Source organism: Engraulis encrasicolus, chromosome 12, assembly GCF_034702125.1.
Source record: "Engraulis encrasicolus isolate BLACKSEA-1 chromosome 12, IST_EnEncr_1.0, whole genome shotgun sequence".
Classification (NCBI taxonomy): Eukaryota; Metazoa; Chordata; class Actinopteri; order Clupeiformes; family Engraulidae; genus Engraulis; species Engraulis encrasicolus.
Window position 1 is genome coordinate 51,351,850 of NC_085868.1, and position 23,177 is coordinate 51,375,026.

The 23,177-nt window shown below is 48.7% G+C and overlaps 1 protein-coding gene across 1 annotated transcript in view; it reads left to right on the forward strand.

Moving 5' to 3' along the window:
- Positions 1–23,177, forward strand: part of adamts6 (ADAM metallopeptidase with thrombospondin type 1 motif, 6) — a 161,417-nt gene that overhangs the window by 59,385 nt on the left and 78,855 nt on the right. The window contains exons 10-11 of the mRNA XM_063212425.1: positions 8,827–8,968; positions 21,346–21,453. Coding sequence (XP_063068495.1) covers positions 8,827–8,968; positions 21,346–21,453 — 250 coding nt within the window. The remainder of the gene's footprint in view (positions 1–8,826; positions 8,969–21,345; positions 21,454–23,177) is intronic.

Below are 23,177 nucleotides of genomic sequence, written 5' to 3' on the forward strand. Positions count from 1 at the left end.
ACACACACACGTTTTTGAAGTAGGCCTACTGAATGCTGCTTCAGACTTTATTATTTTCAAGTAGCAGGGAGCTGATACTATATTCAGTCCGTGCGACTCTGCCTAGTCTGTGCACCAACAGTCAATCACAATATTTCTCTTGCTGTAACATGAATGTCAAAATATCTGGAAGAATTCAGCCAATGCCAGTAGTGCCTTCTTATTGTAGAGTAGACCAACCAATCACAGAAAGTCTCTCCATTGTTGCTCTGCCAATCCAAAAAGCTTCTCAGTTGAACTTCGTCCAATCAAAATGGTGAGCCAGCCAAAGCGTGCAGACTCTGCAGAGCGCCTCTGGATAGGAATGCCACAGGCCTGTTTGAATGGGGAAGAATGCAACCTCACAAGGCTGTTTAATATGACAACATAGGCATCAAGGACGTCTCAAATCGGATCGAAGTTGCATTTCACTCTTCTCAAACAGCTACTTGCTCTTCCTATAGCGGTCCGTTTTGGAGGGAACGTTGATGAGTTTTCAGTGTTCCCTCAAGCAATTTCATTTCTTTTCTGTCTTTTGGATCTATTTTTGACGATTCTATCTGAGACTCTTTTTTTGCCACACCAAGCAGTAGACATTGTTTTTATATTTTCCAACATGTGCAGCAAATGGTCTAAAATGAGCCAGTTTTAGCCACTCGTTTCCAGGCCGGTTTATGGAAAAGGAAGAGGAGGAGAGGAAAGGGAAAAGGCAGAGAGAGAGAGAGAGAGAGAGAGAGAGAGAGAGAGAGGGGGAGAGAGAGATGACAGCATAGTGACACGGAGGATAAAATAAGCCACTGAATAAATAGGACTACAACAAACCCTGCTCTGTCGGTCCCCTTGGACACTGTGCTTCCCAGTGTGTGTGTGTGTGTGTGTGTGTGTGTGTGTGTGTGCGTGCGTGCGTGCGTGCGTGCGTGCGTGCGTGCGTGTATGCGTATGTGTTCATAGTAGTCCAGTTATGTCCACTGCAGTATCATCAGTTGCAGCAACTCTCTACAGCAGTATACAGTGTAAAAAATACCTGAAAAATTGTTACTTTAACTCTTAATAGAGTTGAAATGAACTCTGTTTCCAATAACATTTGGTCCCACTCGAAAAAATTGTGTACATTTTACTCTGTGGTCAGTGTAATATTTTCAAGGTTAATTCTACTCAATGTTTTGTAAATATCAACACTGGGGTGAATTTCTCAAAACCAAAGTTGCTTTCTACATTAGCTACTTTGTTGTTTTCAATGCATTTTCCCATTGGTAACTACCGAAGTTGCTAACAGGTTAATAACTTCTCTTTTGAGAAACTCACCCCAGGAACGTGAAAAGTATTCAGCACTGGTGGGAGCAGAGTGGGCGGGAAGTTGCGCAGCTGTAGAGTTGAAATTGCACTGGATATCTGTAAAACTTAACACTGGCTTTTAACACTAAGTTTGCAAGTGACACCCCATTTGTTTGCTGTGTATATGGTAGTGTGCAGGCAGCTCTCTCGTATAATTAAGTAAGTAGCCTATGCCCTTTATATTATCCATATATAATTATATTATATAACATATATTACATTATATTATAAGTAGCCTATGCCCTTCATATTATCCATATATAATTATATTATATAACATATATTACATTATATTATAAGTAGCCTATGCCCTTTCTATTATCCATATATAATTATATTATATAACATATATTACATTATATTATAAGTAGCCGGTGCCCTTCATATTATCCATATATAATTATATTATATAACATATATTACATTATATTATAAGTAGCCGGTGCCATTTCTATTATCCATATATAATTATATTATATAACATATGTTACATTATATTATAAGTAGCCTATGCCCTTTCTATTATCCATATATAATTATATTATATAACATATATTACATTATATTATAAGTAGCCGGTGCCCTTTCTATTATCCATATATAATTATATTATATAACATATGTTACATTATATTATAAGTAGCCGGTGCCCTTTCTATTATCCATATATAATTATATTATATAACATATGTTACATTATATTATAAGTAGCCTATGCCCTTTATATTATCCATATATAATTATATTATATAACATATATTACATTATATTATAAGTAGCCGATGCCCTTTCTATTATCCATATATAATTATATTATATAACATATATTACATTATATTATAAGTAGCCGATGCCCTTTATATTATCCATTGGGTCCCTTTAGAGCCCCTGCATAGGGCCCACAATTTGCTGTATACGCCCCTGCTCGGATATACAGCACATCCGCAGCAGAGAGAGTAGAGAGAGAGAGGTTCCATTGGCCCATTGTTTCTGGGTTCTATTATTGCAAGGGGGAGGGGGGGAAATCCCCCTTTAGGCAGACCTAAGCAGACCTAAGGACTGTTCTATTCATTCTAGGAGCATTATGACACACTCCTTTAGGCAGACCGGAACCTGGTCACGTTAGGTGCCCATAGAAACCTATCACATTGGCATATCTCTATATACTTAAAGAATCTCTGTCTGCTGTCTCGGACATACATATCTCTACTCCAGCACAGACAGCAGCCTGCTCTCTCCTCTCGGACGTACATATCTCTACTACGCACAGTGTCCAGGCTGCTGTGTCTGACATACATATTTCTACTACAGTTGGCTACAGAGTGCAGGCTACTCTCTCCTCTCGGACATACATATCTCGACTACAGCAGGCTACTCTCTCCTCTCGGACGTACATATTTCTACAACAGCACAGACAGCAGGCTGCTCTCTCCTCTCGGACATACATTTCTCTACTACAGTTGGCTGCAGTGCGCAGGCTACTCTCTCGGACATACATATTTCTACTACAGTACAGTGCGCTGGGCAGGCTGCTACATACTACAAAAGCACAGTGCGCAGGCTACTCTCTCCACTCGGACATACATATCTCGACTACAGCACAGTGTCCAGGCTACTCTCTCCTCTCGGACGTACATATTTCTACTACAGCACAGTGCGCTGGGCAGGCTGCTACATACTACAAAAGCACAGTGCGCAGGCTACTCTCTCCACTCGGACATATATACTGTATCTCGACTACAGCACAGTGTCCAGGCTGCTCTCTCCTCTCGGACGTACATATTTCTACTACAGTAGGCTACAGTGCGCAGGCTACTCTCTCGGACATACATATTTCTACTGCGGCACAGTGCGCTGGGCAGGCTGCTACATATTTCTACAACAGCACAGTGCGCTGGGCAGGCTGCTACATATTTCTACTACAGCACAGTGCGCAGGCTCTCTCCACTCGGACATATATACTGTATCTCGACTACAGCACAGACAGCAGGCTGCTCTCTCCACTCGGACATACATATCTCGACTACAGCACAGTGTCCAGGCTACTCTCTCCTCTCGGACGTACATATTTCTACTACAGCACAGTGTCCAGGCTACTACTCTCTCCTCTCGGACATATATACTGTATCTCGACTACAGCACAGTGTCCAGGCTACTCTCTCCTCTCGGACATATATACTGTATCTCGACAACAGCACAGTGCGCAGGCTACTCTCTCCACTCGGACATATATACTGTATCTCGACTACAGCACAGACAGCAGGCTGCTCTCTCCACTCGGACATACATATCTCGACTACAGCACAGTGTCCAGGCTACTCTCTCCACTCGGACATACATATCTCGACTACAGCACAGTGTCCAGGCTACTCTCTCCTCTCGGACGTACATATCTCTGCTACAGTTGGCTGCAGTGCGCAGGCTACTCTCTCCTCTCTGACATACATATATGTACTACGGCAGGCTACAGTGCGCTGGGCAGGCTGCTACATACTACAACAGCACAGTGCGCAGGCTACTCTCTCCACTCGGACATATATACTGTATCTCGACTACAGCACAGACAGCAGGCTGCTCTCTCCACTCGGACATACATATTTCTACAACAGCACAGTGCGCTGGGCAGGCTGCTACATATTTCTACTACAGCACAGTGCGCAGGCTCTCTCCACTCGGACATATATACTGTATCTCGACTACAGCACAGTGTCCAGGCTGCTCTCTCCTCTCGGACGTACATATTTCTACTACAGTAGGCTACAGTGCGCAGGCTACTCTCTCGGACATACATATTTCTACTGCGGCACAGTGCGCTGGGCAGGCTGCTACATATTTCTATTTGACTATACAGACTAAACAAGAGGGATTTTTACGTCCAGGGGACAGAGGACCTCTGGCCTCATCTTACATCTTACACTCGTTCTCACCACACATACTCTCTCTCTCTCTCTGTCTCTTTTTTAAAAAGCACCATATAAGTCCAGGCCTCCTGGACTGCCCTGGTCTTGTGCTGTCTTCGCTGTCCTGGGCGTCTGCTCTGCTCCACTTGTTGGGGACAGACCTCTTCCCTTCCCTTCCCTTCTCTTCTCTTCTCTTCTCTTCTCTTCTCTCCTCTTCTCTTCTCTTCTCTTCTCTTCTCTTCTCTTCTCTTCTCTTCTCTTCTCTTCTCTTCTCTTCTCTTCTCTTCTCTTCTCTTCTCTTCTCTTCTCTTCTCTTCTCTTCTCTTCTCTTCTCTTCTCTTCTCTTCTCTTCCCTTCCCTTCCCTTCCCTTCCCTTCCCTTCCCTTCCCTTCCCTTCCTTCCCCAGTCCAGTCGCTCCCCAGTCACTACTCCGCTCTGTTTCCTCTGCTGTCACTCCTGTCTCCAGTTTGGAGTTTTTCGTTCTCCTTCTGCTCTTGCTGAAGCATTTGCCCCTACAGTAGAGGTCACGCCCCTGTCCTGGCCTACAGTAGAGGTCACGCCCCTCCCCTGGCCTACAGTAGAGGTCACGCCCCTGCCCTGGCCTACAGTAGAGGTCAAGACCCTGCCCTGGCCTACAGTAGAGGTCACGCCCCTGCCCTGGCCTACAGTAGAGGTCAGAGAGAGTAGAGAGAGAGAGAGGTTCCATTGGCCCATTGTTTCCGGGTTCTATTATTGTAAGGGGGAGGAGGGGGGGGGGGGTCCCCCTTTAGGCAGACCTAGGCAGACCTAAGAACTGTTCTATTCATTGCAGGAGTATTATGACACGCCCATAGCAACCTATTACATTGGCATATCTCTATATACTTAAAGAATCTCTGGTAGAGGTCACGACCCTGTCCTGGCCTACAGTAGAGGTCAAGACCCTGCCCTGGCCTACAGTAGAGGTCAAGACCCTGCCCTGGCCTACAGTAGAGGTCAAGACCCTGCCCTGGCCTACAGTTAGAGGTCACGCCCCTGCGCTGGCCTACAGTTAGAGGTCAAGACCTAGCCTCGCATGCCATCCTATGTACTTCCGCCAAAAGATTGGCTCCGTACTAGTCTGGGGACTGTTTTCTGGGGAGCGATGTCAGGCCGGCAGGATCTTGTAGCACCCCACATGGGGTCGAAAGGGGAGGGACACTCGTCAGCGCTCGCGACGATGACGTAAACCTCTGCACTATGTTGTTGTTGAGTAACTGTCTGCGATTGGGTGAGAGCTATCCAATCATTCCAAACCATAACTGAGTACAAACTTCCGGCTTGCAGTATTATGGGATGGTCAGGACCAGGCTAGTCAAGCCCCTGTCCTGGCCTATAAAGTGGGGCGGTGGGGTCAGAGAGAGTAGAAAGAATCTCTGGTGGGGTGGTGGTGTCTTTGGTGGTGGAGGAGCCGTTTGGCAACTAAAAGGTTGCCCCGCCCTGCCTGACCTCATGGGGCACCTAAGTCACGCCCTCTACTTCCTGGTTCATGGGGCAGGGGGAGTCAAAAAGTGATTACTGGGCTTGAAAATGAGTGATTTTGGATTTGTGGTGCATAGGTGGAGGTCCAAAGTTTGCATTGGTGTAAAAAACCCCCCCACTAATTTTCAAGCCCAGTAATTATTTTTTTGACTCCCCCTGCCCCATGAACCAGGAAGTAGAGGGCGTGACTTAGGTGCCCCATGGATGTGTTCTTGAACAAGATACTTAATCCCAAGTTGCTCCTGGTGGCAGGGTGGTACTCTTTGTGGCAGTCACTGCCACTGGTGTGTGAGTGTGAGTGTGAATGGGTGAATGTGAGGTATACAATGTAAAGAGCTTTGAGTGCTCGAAGGAGTGGAAAGGTGTCATGCACTAAATGCAGTCCATTTACCATATGGTTTGGCCTGGCTACGCACTTCCACAGGAACTTAGCCGAGAAAGCATGGTGTGGCCCACACACTTGGGCCGAATCCCGTTTCTAATTTCTTCCCCTACCCCTACGCCTTCTCCTTGCCCCTCGTGCAGTAGGGCATTGCACTGCTACACCAGCGACCCGGGTTCGACTCCGGCCTGGGTCCCTTGCCATCCCTTCCCCGTCTCTCTCTGTCCACTCACTTCCTGTCGGTATCTTCGGGGGGCAATCGCTATTCCGACATAGCGCTATTCCGACATAGCGCTATTCCGACACTTTTCATCCCCAGGGTTAGGGTTAGGGTTAAGGTTAGGGATGTCGGAATAGCGGCATGTAGGAATAGCGGCGGATGGTGTAAAACGTGTCGGTATTCCGACAATAGACATTAACGTCGGAATAGCGACATGTCGGAATAGCGCCACGAAACCAGTATCTTCACTGTCCTATCACAAAATAAAGGAAAGAAAGCTCCCCCATTTTGTTTAAAGCAATGTACTGTATATGTATGCATGTACTGCATATCCCGATTGCACATTGTGGCATTGTAGCTTTGCAGTAAGCGATTAGCAAACGCTGATCTATAGGTTAGGATTTCGGTTCAAAGTTCAAGCAACAAAGCTTAGCAGCTAAGCTTAGCGATACCTTAGCCATCACTTAATGACACCCTCTGCAGTTGGCATGAGTTTGCATTGAACGCTGATGTGCCTGTTTGACCAAGGGTGTCAAAAGTAAAAGTAGATTCATGATCAAGTACAACACTGCACGTAATTGATACATGTAGATTTGACTGACAATAACTTCCATTCAATTCTCATTCTATTCTATTCTATTCTATTCTATTCTATTCTATTCTACTCTATTCTATTCTATTCTATTCTATTCTATTCTATTCTACTCTATTCTATTCTATTCTATTCTATTCTATTCTATTCTACTCTATTCTATTCTATTCTACTCTATTCTATTCTATTCTATTCTATTCTATTCTATTCTATTCTACTGTTGTGGGCAATAGATAAGCAAGTGTGGTTCGTTTCTCTTTTCTCTCCTGAATGGTTAAGTCAGTATACAGTCTCTTTTCTCTCCTCACAAGATAAGCCAGTATGCGTCTGCCTCTGCTCTCCTCACTAGATTAGCCAGTATGCGTCTGCTTTCTGCTCTCCTCACCCTATTATCAGTATCAGTGCCACAGCTCTGTTTGTTTACGACACCCTGCGACTGCCAAACGTCATCTTGTTTGTTGTGGTCTCTTTGTGCTCTCTCTCTCTCTCTCTCTCTCTCTCTCTCTCTCTCTCTCTCTCTCTCTCTCTCTCTCTCTCTCTCTCTCTCTCTCTCTCTCTCTCCCAGGCTTATTGCAGGTTGGGTGTGTGTGGGCCTGGCTTGATCCCCCACCATAGTCCATTAAAGGCTTAAATTCTATTATAGGGTGTACAGTACTGTTAGCAGTACAGATCTAATAGCCGGTTTGGTGTACAGTACTGTGGCACGGTGAACTCAAGCGCTGAGCGAGTGCTCTTTCTCTCTCTCTCTCTCTCTCTCTCTCTCTCTCTCTCTCTCTCTCTCTCTCTCTCTCTCTCTCTCTCTCGTGAGCTCTGATCCCTCTTGCTGTGGGCTACAAGGTGCTTTGCTGAAGTCAGTAGGCCTACCTACCCCAGTTCAGTCATCCCAGTGCTGTTCCTGGACTTTACTTGTGCGTGGTCATTCCCACCTCTCCTTCCCCTCTTAATCCCATCCTGTGTGTGTGTGTGTGTGTGTGTGTGTGTGTGTGTGTGTGTGTGTGTGTGTGTGTGTGTGTGTGTGTGTGTGTGTGTGTGTGTGTGTGTGTGTGTGTGTGTGTGTGTGTGTGTGTGTGTGTGTGGTGTTAATGTGGTGTCTTATATTAGCATGTGTGCATGTGTGTGTGCGTGTGTGTGTGTGAATCGGATATGTATAGGCTCTTACTGTCACAAGTGTCCAAAGCAGACGTATCAATAACCAATACAAAACAAAATTGTACAATACAAAAAAATATAAGAGATGGATGTCTTTCTCTCAGGAGGCATAACATTTGGACAAAGGCGCCCTTGCAGCATGCTACTGTGTGAAGATATGTGTTGTTTTACATCTGTTGTTTTATAACGCCTACTTCTACGTTCTATTGTTCTATGTTCTAATGTTACATGTAAACTAAGGGGTGTAACGCGCTCAACTCAAACAAATTGAACAACTGGGTGCTCATTCCTCGAGAATATATGAATTAAAAAATAAAGAGCAGGACACCACTCCAAGTTTTTGTGGTTTATTGCCCGTCAGACGTTTCGGGGTTAACCTTCTTCAGTGTCGGGCAAACCTGGTTTGGTCTGGTTTGGTCTTTATCTAATGTTACATGTAACATTACATTATGTTGGTAGGGCACTCGTCTGCCATGCGGCTGACCCAGCTCCGATTCCAGGCCCGGGTCCTTTGCCGGCCCTTCCCTGTCTCTCTCTCCCCACTTGCTTCCTGTCACCACCTTCACTGTCCTAACATGAAATAAAAAGTCAAAAAGACCCAAAAAAATCACATTTAACATTATGTTACAAATTAAAATTAAAATTGATATGAATCCTGTTATATGTTTGTAATATGTTATTATTATTCCCGTTATATTTTCGCTTATGGCCCTGTTGTGTTTGGTGACAGCTCAGGTCGGGGGACGTGTCTGGACAACGAGCCCCTGAAGCGCGACTTCCTGTACCCCAGCGTGACCCCGGGCCAGGTGTACGACGCCGACGAGCAGTGCAGATTCCAGTACGGCGCCACCTCCAGGCAGTGCAAATACGGGGTAAGATGCTCTCCTGTGTGTGGGTGTGTGTGTGTGTGTGTAGACCACCTCCAGGCAGTGCAAATACGGGGTAAGATGCTCTCCTGTGTGTGGGTGTGTGTAGACCACCTCCAGGCAGTGCAAATACGGGGTAAGATGCTCTCCTGTGTGTGTGTGTAGACCACCTCCAGGCAGTGCAAATACGGGGTAAGATGCTCTTATTGTGTGTGCACCTGTGTCTGTGTGTGTGTGTGTGAGTGTTTGTAGACCACCTCCAGGCAGTGCAAATACGGGGTCTCTGTAGCGAAGGGGAGTAGAGTTGCCCAGCTGGGACTCAAACCCAGACCTTCTGGGGTAGTAAACCGGGGCTCTGACCGCTACACCAAAGAGCCAGGCTCGTTGGCATGTTAGTCAGAACACACCCACAACCCTAGTGATGGTCACTCCATCACACTGCCTTCCCCTTCGGGAAGCGCACCCGTGCGCTTCACACACTCATGGTGTCCCTCACGCAACTGCCCATCATGCTTCTCCCATCCAGTGTGCCCCATCATCAATGCTTCACCCATCACTGGGGTCCCTCACACCGGGGTCACCAATCCTGGGGGTCCCTCACATGGAATTACGGCTTACACACAATGGGTACGCTTCCGATGGCCTCACGGTACCATCCCACTTCTGACACCATTTGTAGCGAAGGGGAGTAGAATTGCCCAGCTGGGACTCGAACCCAGACCTTCTGGGGTAGTAAACCGGGGCTCTGACCGCTACACCAAAGAGCCAGGCTCGTTGGCATGTTAGTCAGAACACACCCACAACCCTAGTGATGGTCACTCCATCACAGTCTCCTGAGATGCCCTCCTGAGTGTGTGTGTGTGTGTGTTAGCCTGATTATCACCGACGTTCAAATGTCTTCGAGACTTCGTCTGACCAAGGGCATAACAATTACCATTTCCCAAACGGTATGATTGACCCGCCTCCCTTGGTTTGCTTATGGTTGTTTGCTTAACGACAAAGTGGGAGGAGCTCAGAAAGTACTTGTATTGCTCTTGACCTGACTAGTTGCAACGCTGAAAATGTTGCGTCACTAGAAGGGCACAGCCTGGCTAGGTGTGTGTACGTGTGTGTGTGTGTGTGTGTGTGCGCGTGCGTGCGTGCGTGCGTGCGTGCGTGTGTCAGGGTGGCAGTGGGCATGGGTGTCGTGCATCGTTGCAATACCTTCTCTGGCCACCATCCTACACAGTGCACCTTTACAGTAAGAAATACAGCCAGCAATCAGTGCCTTGCATATATCTCTCGACTCTCTGTATTTTTTATTTTATGTGTATGGAGTCGCGGTAGCGGAGAGGAGAAGGTGGGGTGAGCGGGTTGGCAGTGAACTCCTTAGCACCACACTGAACTGAACTGAACTGAACGCTGGTCTGCCTCGGGTCAGATTGACCTCTTTCTGACCCCTTTTTGGACTAAAGAAGAGCAGTGTGTGCGTGTGTGTGTGTGTGTGCATGTGTGTGTGTGTGTGTGTGTGTGTGTGTGTGTGTGTGTGTGTGTGTGTGTGTGTGTGTGTGTGTGTGTGTGTGTGTGTGTGTGTGTGTGTGTGTGTGTGTGTGTGTGTGTGTGTGTGTGCGCGCGCATGTGTCTTCGCCCTCACCCTTGCTCGTTCAGTCTGTGATGGGTTCTCCACGTTCCTGCTGTGCTGTGCTGCTCAGCTCTGTGCTGTGCTGTGCTGTGCTGCTCAGTGCTGTGCTGTGCTGTGCTGCTCAGTACTGTGCTGCTCTATGCTGTGCTGTGCCGTGCTCTACTGTACTGTGCTGTGCTGTGCTGTGCTGCGCTGTGCTGGGCTGGGCTGTGCTGTGCTGTGCTGATCTGTGCTGCTCTGTGCTGTGCTGTGCTGTGCTGTGCTGTGCTGTGCTGTGCTGTGCTGTGTTGTGCTGCTCTGCTGTGCTGCACTGTGCTGCTCTGTGCTGTGCTGTGCTGGGCTGTGCTGTGCTGTGCTGCTCTGTGCTGTGCTGTGCTGTGCTGTGCTACTCTGTGCTGTGCTGTGTTCTGCCCTGCTGTGCTGTGCTGTGCTGTGCTGTGCTGTGCTGTGCTGTGCTGTGCTATGTTGTGCTGCTTTGTGCTGTGCTGTGCTGCTCTGCTCTGCTCTGCTGTGCTGTGCTGTGCTGCTCTGTGCCGTGCCGTGCCGTGCCGTGCTGTGCCGTGCTGTGCCGTGCTGTGCCGTGCTGTGCCGTGCTGTGCTGTGCTGCTCTGTGCTGTGCTGTGCTGTGCTGTGCTGTGCTACTCTGTGCTGTGCTACTCTGTGCTGTGATTCTCTGTGCTGTGCTGTGCTGTGCTGTGCTGTGCTGTGCTGTGCTGTGCTGTGCTGCTCTGTGCTGTGCTGTGCTGTTTGTGCTGTGCTGTGCGTTGCTCTGTTCAGTGCTGTGCTGTGCTGTGTGTGCTGTGCTGTGGCGTGTTGTGTGTTGCTCTGTGCAGTGCTGTACTGCTCTGTGCTGCTCTGTGCTGTGTTGTGCTGCTCTCTACTGTGCTCTACTGTACTGTGCTGTGCTGTGCTGTGCTGCGCTGTGCTCTACTGTACTGTGCTGGGCCGCGATTCCGCATGGCAGCTTTACGGCGGTCTGCTGCCTTTTTATATGGCCAATTAAAAGTCTAATGCTCCACGCTCATCTGATTACGGCTACAGGCGGACGGCGACGTTACGGCGGTTTGCAGTCTCCCTTTTCACTGATGCATTTGCCCGCTTTCTACTTTCACCGTTTCTTTTTTCTTTCTTTTTCTTTTTTTTTTCACTTACTTAACTGCTGGTAGAAGGAAGGAGGGAAGAAAAGAAAAGATGGAATGAGATTACGTACGGGTCGGGCCGAGATGGGACGGGGTGAGGGCATGGGCAGGGTAACGATAATGGAACTTATGGACAAAACAGATCATAACTTTCAGAACCTTCCCAGTCTGGCCTGAGTGACTGGACTGGGCTGGGCTGGGCTGGGCTGGGCTGGGCTGGGCTGGGCTGGACTGGGCTGGACTGGGCTGGACTGGGCTGGACTGGGCTGGGCTGGGCTGGACTGGGCTGTGCTGGGCTGAGCTGGGCTGGGCTGAGTTGGGCTGTGCTGGGCTGAGCTGGGCTGGGCTGGGCTGGGCTGAGTTGGGCTGAGCTGAGCTGAGCTGGGCTGGGCTGAGTTGGGCTGAGTTGGGCTGAGTTGGGCTGGGCTGGGCTGAGCTGGGCTGGGCTGGGCTGGGCTGGGCTGGGCTGGGCTGGGCTGGGCTGGACTGGTCTGGGCTGGGCTGGGCTGGGCTGGGCTGGAGATTAGAGTTCTCAATACATTGCATTGCATTGTATTGGATTAGGGGGGCCCTTCATATTACTTTGATCCCGGGGGCCGGAGAAAGCTGTCCGTGGGCCTGGGGGCCTGGGTGCTGTAATGCAGCCGGTTCTGCTTCAACAGACCTCAGCTCACTCTGTCTCGGCTCAGCCCCACCACCACCACCAGAACCACCACCACCAGAACCTCCGGCTCACTTCAGGGATGATGTCAGTTCAGTTTGAGTCTTTTCGGGATCCGGCTCAGTGCAGTGCAGGCGGATCCCTCATCAGACGAGAGGAGAAAAAAATAGAATGCACCTAATGCATGTTGTAGGTAGGCGTGATGAAAGAAAGAAAGAAAGAAAGAAAGAAAGAAAGAAAGAAAGAAAGAAAGGAAGAATGAAAGACAGAAAGAAGGAGAGAAGGCTCCAACAACGTAATCTGACAGGAAAAAAAGTGAAAGACTTGCTTCCATCTCCGTAAATGCCTTTCCCTCGTCATCCATGTGCAGGGTGAGATAAAAGGCAGCATGATACCTGGAGGTAAGTGCTGGGGGTAGTAGTCTTGGGGGGGTGGTGATGGGGGTGCAGGGGGATCAAAGGAGAGGAGAGGAGAGGAGAGGAGAGGGGAGGAGAGGAGAGGAGAGGAGAGGAGAGGAGAGGAGATGAGAGGAGAGGAGAGGAGAGGGGAGGGAAGAAGAGAAGAGGAGAGGAGAGAAGAGAAGAGGGGAAAAGAAAGGAGAGAAGAGGAGAGGGAAGAAGAGAAGAGGGAAGAAGAAAGGAGGGAAGAAGAAGAAGAGAAAGGAGAGGAGAGGGGAGGAGAGGAGAGTGCAAGTAGTAGTATTAGTAGTCTTGCGGGGGGGGGGGGGGTTGATGGGGGTGCGGGGGGATCAAAGGCGAGCTCAGCAGGATCATAAAGAGCCCCCATGACGCCTGATGGTGTGCAGAGCAACAGGCCTCCACAGATAGCCATCAAGACACACTCATGCTCCCTCAGCGGCCTGCCTGTCTATCTGCCTGCCTCAACTGCTTGCCTCCCTGCCTGCCTGTCTATCTGCCTGCCTGCCTGCATGTCTATCTGCCTGCCTGTCTACCTGCCTCCCTGCCTGCCTGTCTATCTGCCTGCCTCAACTGCTTGCCTCCCTGCCTGCCTGTCTGCATCTCTGCCTACCTGTGTATCTGCCTGCCTCAACTGCTTGCCTGTCTGCCTGCCTGTCTGCCTGCCTGTCTATCTGCCTGCCTCAACTGCTTGCCTCCCTGCCTGCCTGTCTGCATCTCTGCCTACCTGCTTGCCTCTCTGATTCTCTCCCTGTCTCCCTGCCTGTCTGTCCTGCTGTCTGCCTCCCTGCCTGTCTGTCTGTCTCCCTGCCTGTCTGTCTGTCTTTCTCCACGTCTCTCTCCCTGTCTCTCTGCCTTTCTCCACGTCTCTCTCCCTGTCTCTCTGCCTTTCTCCATGTCTCTCTGCCTGTATCCCTGTCTCTCTCCCTGCCTTTCTCCCTGTCTCTCTGCCTTTCTCCCTGTCGCTCTGCCTTTCTCCATGTCTCTCTGCCTTTGTCCCTGTCTCTCTGCCTGCATACCTGTCTGTCTGCCTGCCTGCCTGCCTGCCTACCTGCCTGATTGACTGTCTGTCTCCCTGCCTGCATGTCTGTCTGTCTGTCTGCCTCTTTCCTTGTCTCTCTGCCTGCCTGCCTGTCTGCCTGCCTGCTTGACTGTCTGTCTCCCTGCCTCTTTCCTTGTCTTCCTGCCTCTCTGCCTGCTTGCTGTTTGGATTATGAGTGGAGGGGTGGGTGCCAAGCTGAGCTGAGCATTCCTCCATATACCACCCCCTATATATATACCATGGCCTTGCTCTGCCCTGCCCTGCCCTGCCCTGCCCAGCTCTGCCCTGCCCTGCCCTGCCCTGCCCCCACCATTTTAACATCAAACACATCTACACATCTGCTGTTACTGCTACGGCTGCTGCTGATAAGGGTGATGGTTCTATTGGCACCCATGACTACCTGAAGGGGGTGAGTGCATGGGGGGGTGATTTGGAGGGGGGTGTGGACCCATATGGTTAGTGGATATTTCCGCTGCCCACATATTCCGCTGGGAGTGAAGTGAAGGAGAGTGAGGGTGGAAGTGTTGCGGTTTTGCCACGTGCATTAACATTACTATGGGGGTGGAGGGGGGGGAGGGGTGGGTGAACTGAAGGTGGTGAGTGGGGTGATGATTAACGGTACACATAGGAGTAACGGGACACATAGGAGGGACACATAGGAGGCGAAGCAAGCGAAGCGAAGAGAGGCGAAATCCAACCGTCATCAGGTCGTCGCGGCGAATCAAATGGAATGGGACAGTTATGTTGTTGATTTGATTGGGCCGCGGCAGGCGAATTCGCTCCTCATTTGCATAACATAAAACTTTCTTTAATAATTTCGCGTCGCTTCGCTCCTGTTCGCTTGCCATCGCTTGCCTTCGCCTCTCTCATAGGAATGAATGGCAAAGTTCGCAAATTCGCGTGTATGTGTCCCTACCGTAAGGGGAGTGGGGTGTGGACCCATATGGTTAGTGGATATTTCCGCTGCCCACATATTCCGCTGGGGGTGAAGTGACGGAGAGTGAGGGTGAATATTACCATGTGCATCTTTAAGGAGAGTGAGGGTGGAAGTGTTGCGGTTTTGCCACGTGCACCACTAAGCATTACGATGCTGCTGCAACACTGATGGCATTCTAATGACTCACTCTCACCAGTGGAATTTTTTTTCTCCAAACGCGTGCAGGTTAAAATTAACATAAGGAGGAGAGCAGTGCACCGAGCCGACCGCACGGCTGGACAGCAGACGCTGTTGCCAGATGTGTCTGATCGAATTCCGCCCAAACAGTGCTCAAAAACCGCATGGAGGCACTCAATTCGGCCCAACTTCCAACAAATTGTATTGATTTCTATGGGCATAAAAAAACGCCAAATGGTCGATTTTTACTGTTTTTAGCCACAGACGGCTATCCCAAGCAGCCCAATTTGGCAACACTGACTGCAGACCAGCGAGTGGCCAAGACTGCCCGCTAATTACATTATCACATTACATTACACTCAGCGGACGTTTTTATCCAAAACCACCTGCAGTTAAAGGGACACTGTGCAGGAAATGGTCAAAAAAGATACTGCAACTATGCTGCTCATTGAAACTGGGCTGCCTATTGCCAAATTTGATCTTTACATGAAAGTTTACTTAGTAATAAACACATATTTTCTAGTATTCCAATTACAGTCATTTTTGCAGCTAAAAATGGCTGCTTTTGGAAATTCAAAACCATGGAGAAGATCCCCCTTTTCATGTATGAAAAGTGCAATTTTTCCAGTCATAATGAATACTTAGAATTTGATGCTGGTGGTAACTACTCATAAAAAAGTAACATTAGTGAATGGGTAGCATGAATTCTGGAAATAAACAACTAAAAATCTCACACATTGTCCCATTAAACTTAGGTAATTTAGGTACAGGGTATTGATTACAGTCCCTGGAGCAGTGTGGGGTTAGGTTCCTTGCTCGAGAGCACTTCCGGCATTACCCACTGGTTAGGGTGGGAATGGGATTCGAACCTGCAACAGTCATGACTGAGTCCATGGTGAGACTATGGGTTGAGTGGGAGACTGAAAAGACATTAGGAGAGTCTTGCCTTGCATTCAACAAATATGTCTCAGCTCTTGAATGGTTGTAGAGGACCATGTGGTTGACACCACTCTTCAACACACCCAAGACACCAACACCCACACACGTGCACACACACACACACACACACACACACACACACACACACACACACACACACACACACACACACACACACACACACACACACACACACACACACACACACATACACAAACACTCACTCTCTCTCTCTCTCTCTCTCTCTCTCTCTCTCTCTCGCTCTCTCTCTCTCACACACACACACACACACACACACACACACACACACACACACACACACACACCGCCACCACCACCACCGGGAGGGGAGGAGAGGAGAGGAGAGGGGAAGAGAGGGGAGGAGAGGAGAGGAGAGGAGAGGAGAGGAGAGGAGAGGGGAGGACAGGAGAGGAGAGGAGAGAGTAGAGGGGAGGAGAGGAGAGGAGAGGGGAGGGGAGGGGAGGGGAGGAGAGGAGAGGAGAGGAGAGGTAAGGGAAGGAGAGGGGATGAGAGGATAGGGGAGGGGAGCAGAGGAGAGGAGAGAGGAGGAGAGGGGAGGAGAGGAGAGAGGAGGAGAGGGGAGGAGAGGAGAGGACAGGAGGAAAGAGGAGGAGAAGAGAAGAGAAGAGGAGAGGAGAGGGGAGGAGAGGAGAGGAGAGGAGAGGAGAGGAGAGAGGAGAGGATTGGAGAGGAGAGGAGATGTGGAGAGGAGGAGAGGAGAGGAGAGCAGAGAAGAGGAGAGGAGATGAGAGGAGATGAGAGGAAAGGAGAGGATAGGGGAGGGGAGCAGAGGAGAGGAGAGGAGAGAGGAGGAGAGGGGAGGAGAGGAGAGAGGAGGAGAGGGGAGGAGAGGAGAGGAGAGGAGAGGAGAGGAGAGGAGAGGAGAAGAGGGGAGAGGAGAGGAGAGGAGCAGGGAGGAGAGGAGAGAGGAGATGAGGGGAGAGGAGAGGAGAGAGGAGGAGATGAGAGGAGAGGAGAGATGAGGGGAGAGGAGAGAGGAGAGGAGAGGAGAGGAGAGGAGAGGAGAGGAGAGGAGAGGAGAGGAGAGGGCAGTACGGCTCCTGGAAGGCTTTTTAACGCAGCATGTCGAGGTCGCACTGGTGGATAATCTACCTCTTTTTTCCCTGGTCATTTTTTCTTTTCTTTCTCTCTCTCTCTCTCTCTCTCTCTCTCTCTCTCTCTCTCTCTCTCTCTCTCTCTCTGTCTCTGTCTCTTTTTCACTCGTGGTCCATCTGGTAAAGAGATGAGCGCCCCACCACAACACACGCCCACCACAAGCGCTCACTCTCTGGCTCTCCCTCTCGTCCTCTCTCCCCTAGTTTCTCTCCCTCTCTTCCTCTCCCTCTCTCTCCCTCACCCCCATCCTCTCTTGCTCTCTCTCTCTCTCTCTCTCTCTATATATATATATCTATCTCTCTCTCTCTCCACCACTCTTTGTCTCCCTAATCCCCACCCTCTCTCTCCACCTCTCTCTCTCTCCTCACCCCCTCTCCCCCTCTCTCTCTCTCCCTCTCCCCCCCTCTCTCTCTCTCTCCTTAACCCCCCACCCTCTCTCCTCCTCTCCCCCTCTCTCTCTCCTCCTCTCCCCCTCTCTCTCTGCTGGTTTCTGGGGTTGTGGCTTGGCTCTCCTGGGCCCTCCGCAACCTGGAAGAGAAGAGTTGATCTGTCTGCTCCTGTGGGGCCACTTGTTGCTACCACCACCAGGCCACCGCGCATGCCGCATGCCATTCTTCCCCTCCAAGAAACCCCAAAATACTCGTTAATGATTCAATTCAGGAAATGCATGCGACGGTGGCGGCGCCGCTGGACTCGATGCCGTTCGGTAGCGGCAAGCTCTGCCCTGACTGGTCCGGACCGGACCAGATTGGCTGCCTGCTGCTGAGGCTCTCCAGGTCTCTTTAAGAGCCTAGCTCGGCCCAGCCCGGCCCGCTCCGGTTTTCCCTGCGGTAATCTAGTAATGAGGACTAAAAAAACTGATTTGCAGACGCAAGTGATGCTGCGGAGAGAGAGAGAGACACTGAAAGAGAGAGAGGCAGAAACCGAAACAGATAGAGCGAACGAGAGAGAGAGAGAGAAAGGGAGGGAGGGAAAGAGAGAGAGAGAGACAGGAGAGATCGACAGAGAGAGAGAGAGAGACAGACAGACAGACAGACAGACACTGTGTGTTTTCGAGGAAGTGCATACTAATCTGAAGCGAGGCTGTGGTCCAGGAGCTGAGTCTAGAAGGCTCTATGGCAGTGACACATTGTTGGATGGCCGCTGCGCTGCATTGGAGGATAGTTCGGGTTAGAGCCCATATGCTTACTATGATAAATACATGATTGATCGTATGCATGCCGACGTCTTCATGTACCCCCAAAAACTCCCTCACAGATATCCCAGAATTCTTAGCATGAACCTCTGTACATGACCCTTTCAGGAGTGCCAGGAGGGAGTTTTTTTTTTTTTTTTTAACATTTTTTTTATTGCGACCCGCTGTCTTTTCACTTTCGCTTAAATCCGTCAGCGCCAAAGGCAGTCACGTTCCTGCCCAGGGCCCGTCTCTGCTGGCCGTGGAGGTATTGATATTGTGAATGGGCCTGAGCAGCAGCCCGAACTGGAGTGTGAGTGAGCCGGAGCAACTCGCGAGCCCCTCATTGGAAACAGCTGCTCTGCTCTGCCCAGATTGCAGAAGACCTGGAGGTCAGACCTGGACCGGCCGCCATAACTCTTTCTCTCTCTCTCTGCCTCTCTTTCTCTTTCTCTCCCTCTCTCTCTCTCTCTTTCTCTCTCTCTCTCTTTCTCTCTCTCTCTCTCTCTTTCTCTCTCTCTCTCTCTCACTCCCCTCTCTCTCTCTTTCTCTCTCTCTCACTCTCTCTCTCACACACTCTCTCTCTCTCTCTCTCTCTCTCTCTCTCTCTCTCTCTCTCTCTCTCTCTCTCTCTCTCTCTCTTTCTCTCTCTGTCTCTCCCCTTCTCTGAATCTCTGTACCTCTCCTCTCTTTTCCCTCTCCTCTCTTTCTCTATTTTTTGATCTCTTTATCTTTCTCTATCTCTTTCTGTCTCTCCTTCTCTCTCTCCTTCTCTCTGCCTCTCCTCCCTGCCTCCTTCCTCTGTCTCTCACACGCTCTCCTTTTCTCTCTCTCTCTCTCTCTCTCTCTCTCTCTCTCTCTCTCTCTCTCTCTCTCTCTCTGTCTCTCTCTCTCCTTCTCTCTCTCTCACTCCTTCTCTCTATATGTAATTATTTGTCTCTCCTTCTCTCTCCCTCTCTCTCTCTCTGCCTCTCCTCTCTGCCTCCTTCCTCTGTCTGTCTGTCTGTCTGTCTGTCTCTCTCTGTCTGTCTCTCTCTGTCTCTCTCTCTCTCTCTCTCTCTCTGTCTCTCTCTCTGTCTGTCTCTCCCTCTCCCTCTCTTTCTCTCTCTCTCTCTCCTTCTCCTGTCTCTCACTCTTTCTCCTTCTTTCTCTCTCTCTCTGTCCCCTTCTCTCTCTCTCTGTCCCCTTCTCTCTCTCTCTCTCTCTCTCTCTCTCTCTCTCTCTCTCTCTCTCTCTCTCTCTCTCTCTCTCTCTCTCTCTCTCTCTCTCTCTCTCCCTCCCCTTCTCTGGATCTCTGTACCTCTCCTCTCTTTTCCCTCTCCTCTCTTTCTCTGTTTCTTGATCTCTTTATCTTTCTCTGTTTCATTCTCTCTCTGTGTCTCCATATCTCTCTCTCTTCTGCATCTCTCTCCCTTGCTCTCTCTCTCTCTCTCTCTCTCTCTCTCTCTCTCTCTCTCTCTCTCTCTCTCTCTCTCTCTCTCTCTCTCTCTCTCTCTCTGTGGTGATGGGGTTGTGAGGGTCATGGATGTTCTCCCCGCTACGCTAGGTGCTTGTCTTGTGCTCTTCTTTTGAAGTGCCGTCTTGTTAAAAGGATCCTGTTCGCTTTAACAGGAAATCTAATGCAAATGTTGTGCAGAGCTGAACGTGCCGGCCGTACCGTACCGCACGGCACGAACATTAACATGCGAACAGACGTAAACACACACACACTTATATTGTGGTCAGCACCATAGTATGTGTGTGTGTGTGTGTGTGTGCGTGCGTGCGTGCGTGCGTGCGTGCGTGCGCCTGTGTGTGTGTGCGTGTGAATGCATGTGTGTTTGTGTGCGTCCGTGTGCGAGCGTGCATGCGTGTGTGTGTCTGTGTGTGTGTGAGTGTTCATGTATGCAAGAGGAGGAGGACTGAGGTAACTTGTTTACCAGTTCTTTAGATTCTTTGTTTTGTCTGCTGCTTTTCCTGTCCTGTCCTGTGTGCATTGTTGTTGTTGCCTGCTTCACACTGTCCCGCCGCGGGGAAACTGGTCGCAGACAGGGGCCGATGTAGCCATTTTGGGGCCCTAGGCGAAAAATAAGCATTGGGCCCTCAAAAGTCATTATATAGACATAAAATGCTGTGTTTAGGTGCTATTTTTGTGTTTTGTCTCATATATATATATATATATATTTGACTACTTTATGTAAATGACAAATTAAGATGCAGCCTATGTTTGTGTGTTTGTTTAACGCTACTGGTGTGACAGTTGGGCCCCCAAATGGAGGACAGATTTGGTCTGGGCCCCAGGCCCTTGGCAATTGCCTGGGTTTGCCGAATGGAAAGTCCACCTCTGGTGCAGGCCATAGAGACATGGAGAAGTGGACCTTGTGTTTTTTGTTTGTTGTTGAACGCACTGACATTTGACTTTATTTACTGAAAGGAAATGTGGTCACCGAAGTCTCAGTCGTTTCTCAGGAGTGTATATGACATGGGGCCGTTGTGGAGATTACATTCATAATAAATAAAATATGAAGAATTCGGCACACCATGGTATTCCCAAGGAGCTGCTCCACTGAGTCTCATTTCAAGAGCCTGACTCACCGGGAGGCATGGAGAACTGAGGAGCTCTAGAAAAGTAGTTTACAAAGTAGTTTACAAAGGAAGGTCATTTGGGCTATCTTGGTCCGAGTTAAATTCTCCATCTCTCCCGCTCTTCCACCAGTTTGAGACTTATTAGGACTACTTATAAATGACTTATTATACTTTTTCATGTTTTGTCATATTTGGCAGTTGTATTCTGACCAACTGCCGTCTGCCTTGTGTCCTAGGCGATGTTGGGGTTTTGTATTCTGTAATTCTGGTCATACTGTGTTTGGAGGTTGTATTCTGATTTTACTTTTCCTGTTTTGTTGTATTTGGCGGTTGTATTTCGGTGTTTTGTCCTATGTGGCGGTTGTATTTCGGTGTTTTGTTCTATGTGGCGGTTGTATTTCGGTGTTTTGTTCTATGTGGCGGTTGTATTCTGACCAACTCCCGTCTGCCTTCTTTCCTAGGAGATGTAGGGGTTCAGTATTCTGTTATACTGTATTTAGGTATTATACTTTACCATGTTTCATCATATTTTGGCGGTTGTATTCTGACCAACTCCCGTCTGCCTTCTTTCCTAGGAAGTGTGTAGAGAGCTGTGGTGTCTGAGCAGGAGTAACCGATGTGTGACCAACAGCATCCCGGCCGCCGAGGGCACGCTTTGCCAGACCGGCAGCATCGACAAGGGGGTGAGTGATTGATTGATTGATTGATTGTTTACATTTATTGCCATTTCAGCAGCTATGGCTACTACGTATATCATGACCAATACATATAGAAAAAACATCATATCACATTTACAAAACTAACAACCACATAAATAAAGAGATTACATACGTTTTTTAACATCAATACATTCTAAAAAGTTCAAAACCTTTAAAGTTTATTAAAAATATCAAAAACAGTATCTTTCTTGATAGTGCTGCCTTTTCATTGTCAGCACAGAGCGAGTTAAAATATGCTTAATAGATAGGGGGCTACAACAAAAATTACAAAGAGGGGGTGCATCTCCAATTAACAAAAAACTGTGTGTTAGTCTAGAATGACCAATTCGACACCTTGTAGACACAACTTGGTCACGTCTACAAGGGGGTGAGTAGTAACCTCACCTGACACAGGGACACCTTGAGGCATGCTGGGATTGATTGTAGTTTTTTGGTTTGGTCTTTAGTTGCAGTTTTTTTCAGGGGGTCAGGGGAGAGTGTGGTAGTGTGGGTTTCTTCCCCACAATAAATGTTGCAGTTTTAGTGAAACACTTAGATATTCAAGTTTAAAATTGTCCAACTTCTACGTGCTTATTCTACATACTCTACACACTACATTCTACATACTTCTACATACTTACTCTGGGGTTGATGCTGGGTATTTTAACATTGAACAATGTACTGACGTTTCTGTGGAACGACTGTCTGGCAGCCTCCAGAAGGCCTAATTGACTGAGGGAGTTTGAGACTGCATAGATTTTTTAGTTTTTTTGTGTGGCGTGTGATTCGGAATGTTGTAGGTTCAAATCCCATCTGATCCATGCTGATTGTAGGGGCGACTTCGCAGCCACCTCCTCCCGAGCTAATAAAACCTTTGTCCAATGCGTGTTGTAGAAAAAATGAAGTCTTATTTATTTACTCACATTCCAACTAAACTAAAAGGTTCCGTAAACTCACAAGATACTACAAACAAAAAAGGCTCTTTTCGAAGATTCCACTTTACACGGTTGGCATAAACTGTTGTCCTCTTCCGCTCTTCCATCTGAGTGAGTCCCTTTTATGAAACGTCATCTAAAGCAATTAGACATGTCACTCAAGGCCCTGCCGTGGCCAACCGGTAGGGCACTCGCCTGCCATGCGGCTGACCCGGGTTCGATTCCCGGCCCGGGTCCTTTGCCGACCCCTCCCCGTCTCTCTCCCAATTCACTTCCTGTCCACCTCTCACACTGTCCTATCAACTGAAGTTGAAAAAGATCAAAAAAAATCTTTGGAAAAAACAAGACACGTCACTCAAGATAGGTCAAACAGAGCTGCTCATTGTGCAAAACAGTCTCAAACACAAAATAAATAGCCAAAATATCAAATAGCTTTATCAAAAAACATAAATATCAGTAATTCACATTCACAATATGCAAATAATGACTCAAGAGTTTAGAAAACACAAAAGTTGGCAAAATGGCTCCAACACTGACAATTACTGTGACTTTAGTTTGCAGCCATGTCTATTAGTGGTGTCAACAATGATCGATTCTGCGATCCAATCCAATGCGGGGCATGGACGATCCAATTCAATGCGGCAAGTTCCAGAATCGATGCGGCAATTTTTTCAAGTTTCAATTACTTCCGTGGATATTTCGGGAGCAAATGAATGTTAAATTAAATAAGAATACTTCAAAGCATTGCAAGAATGATCCAGACTGATACAGAAA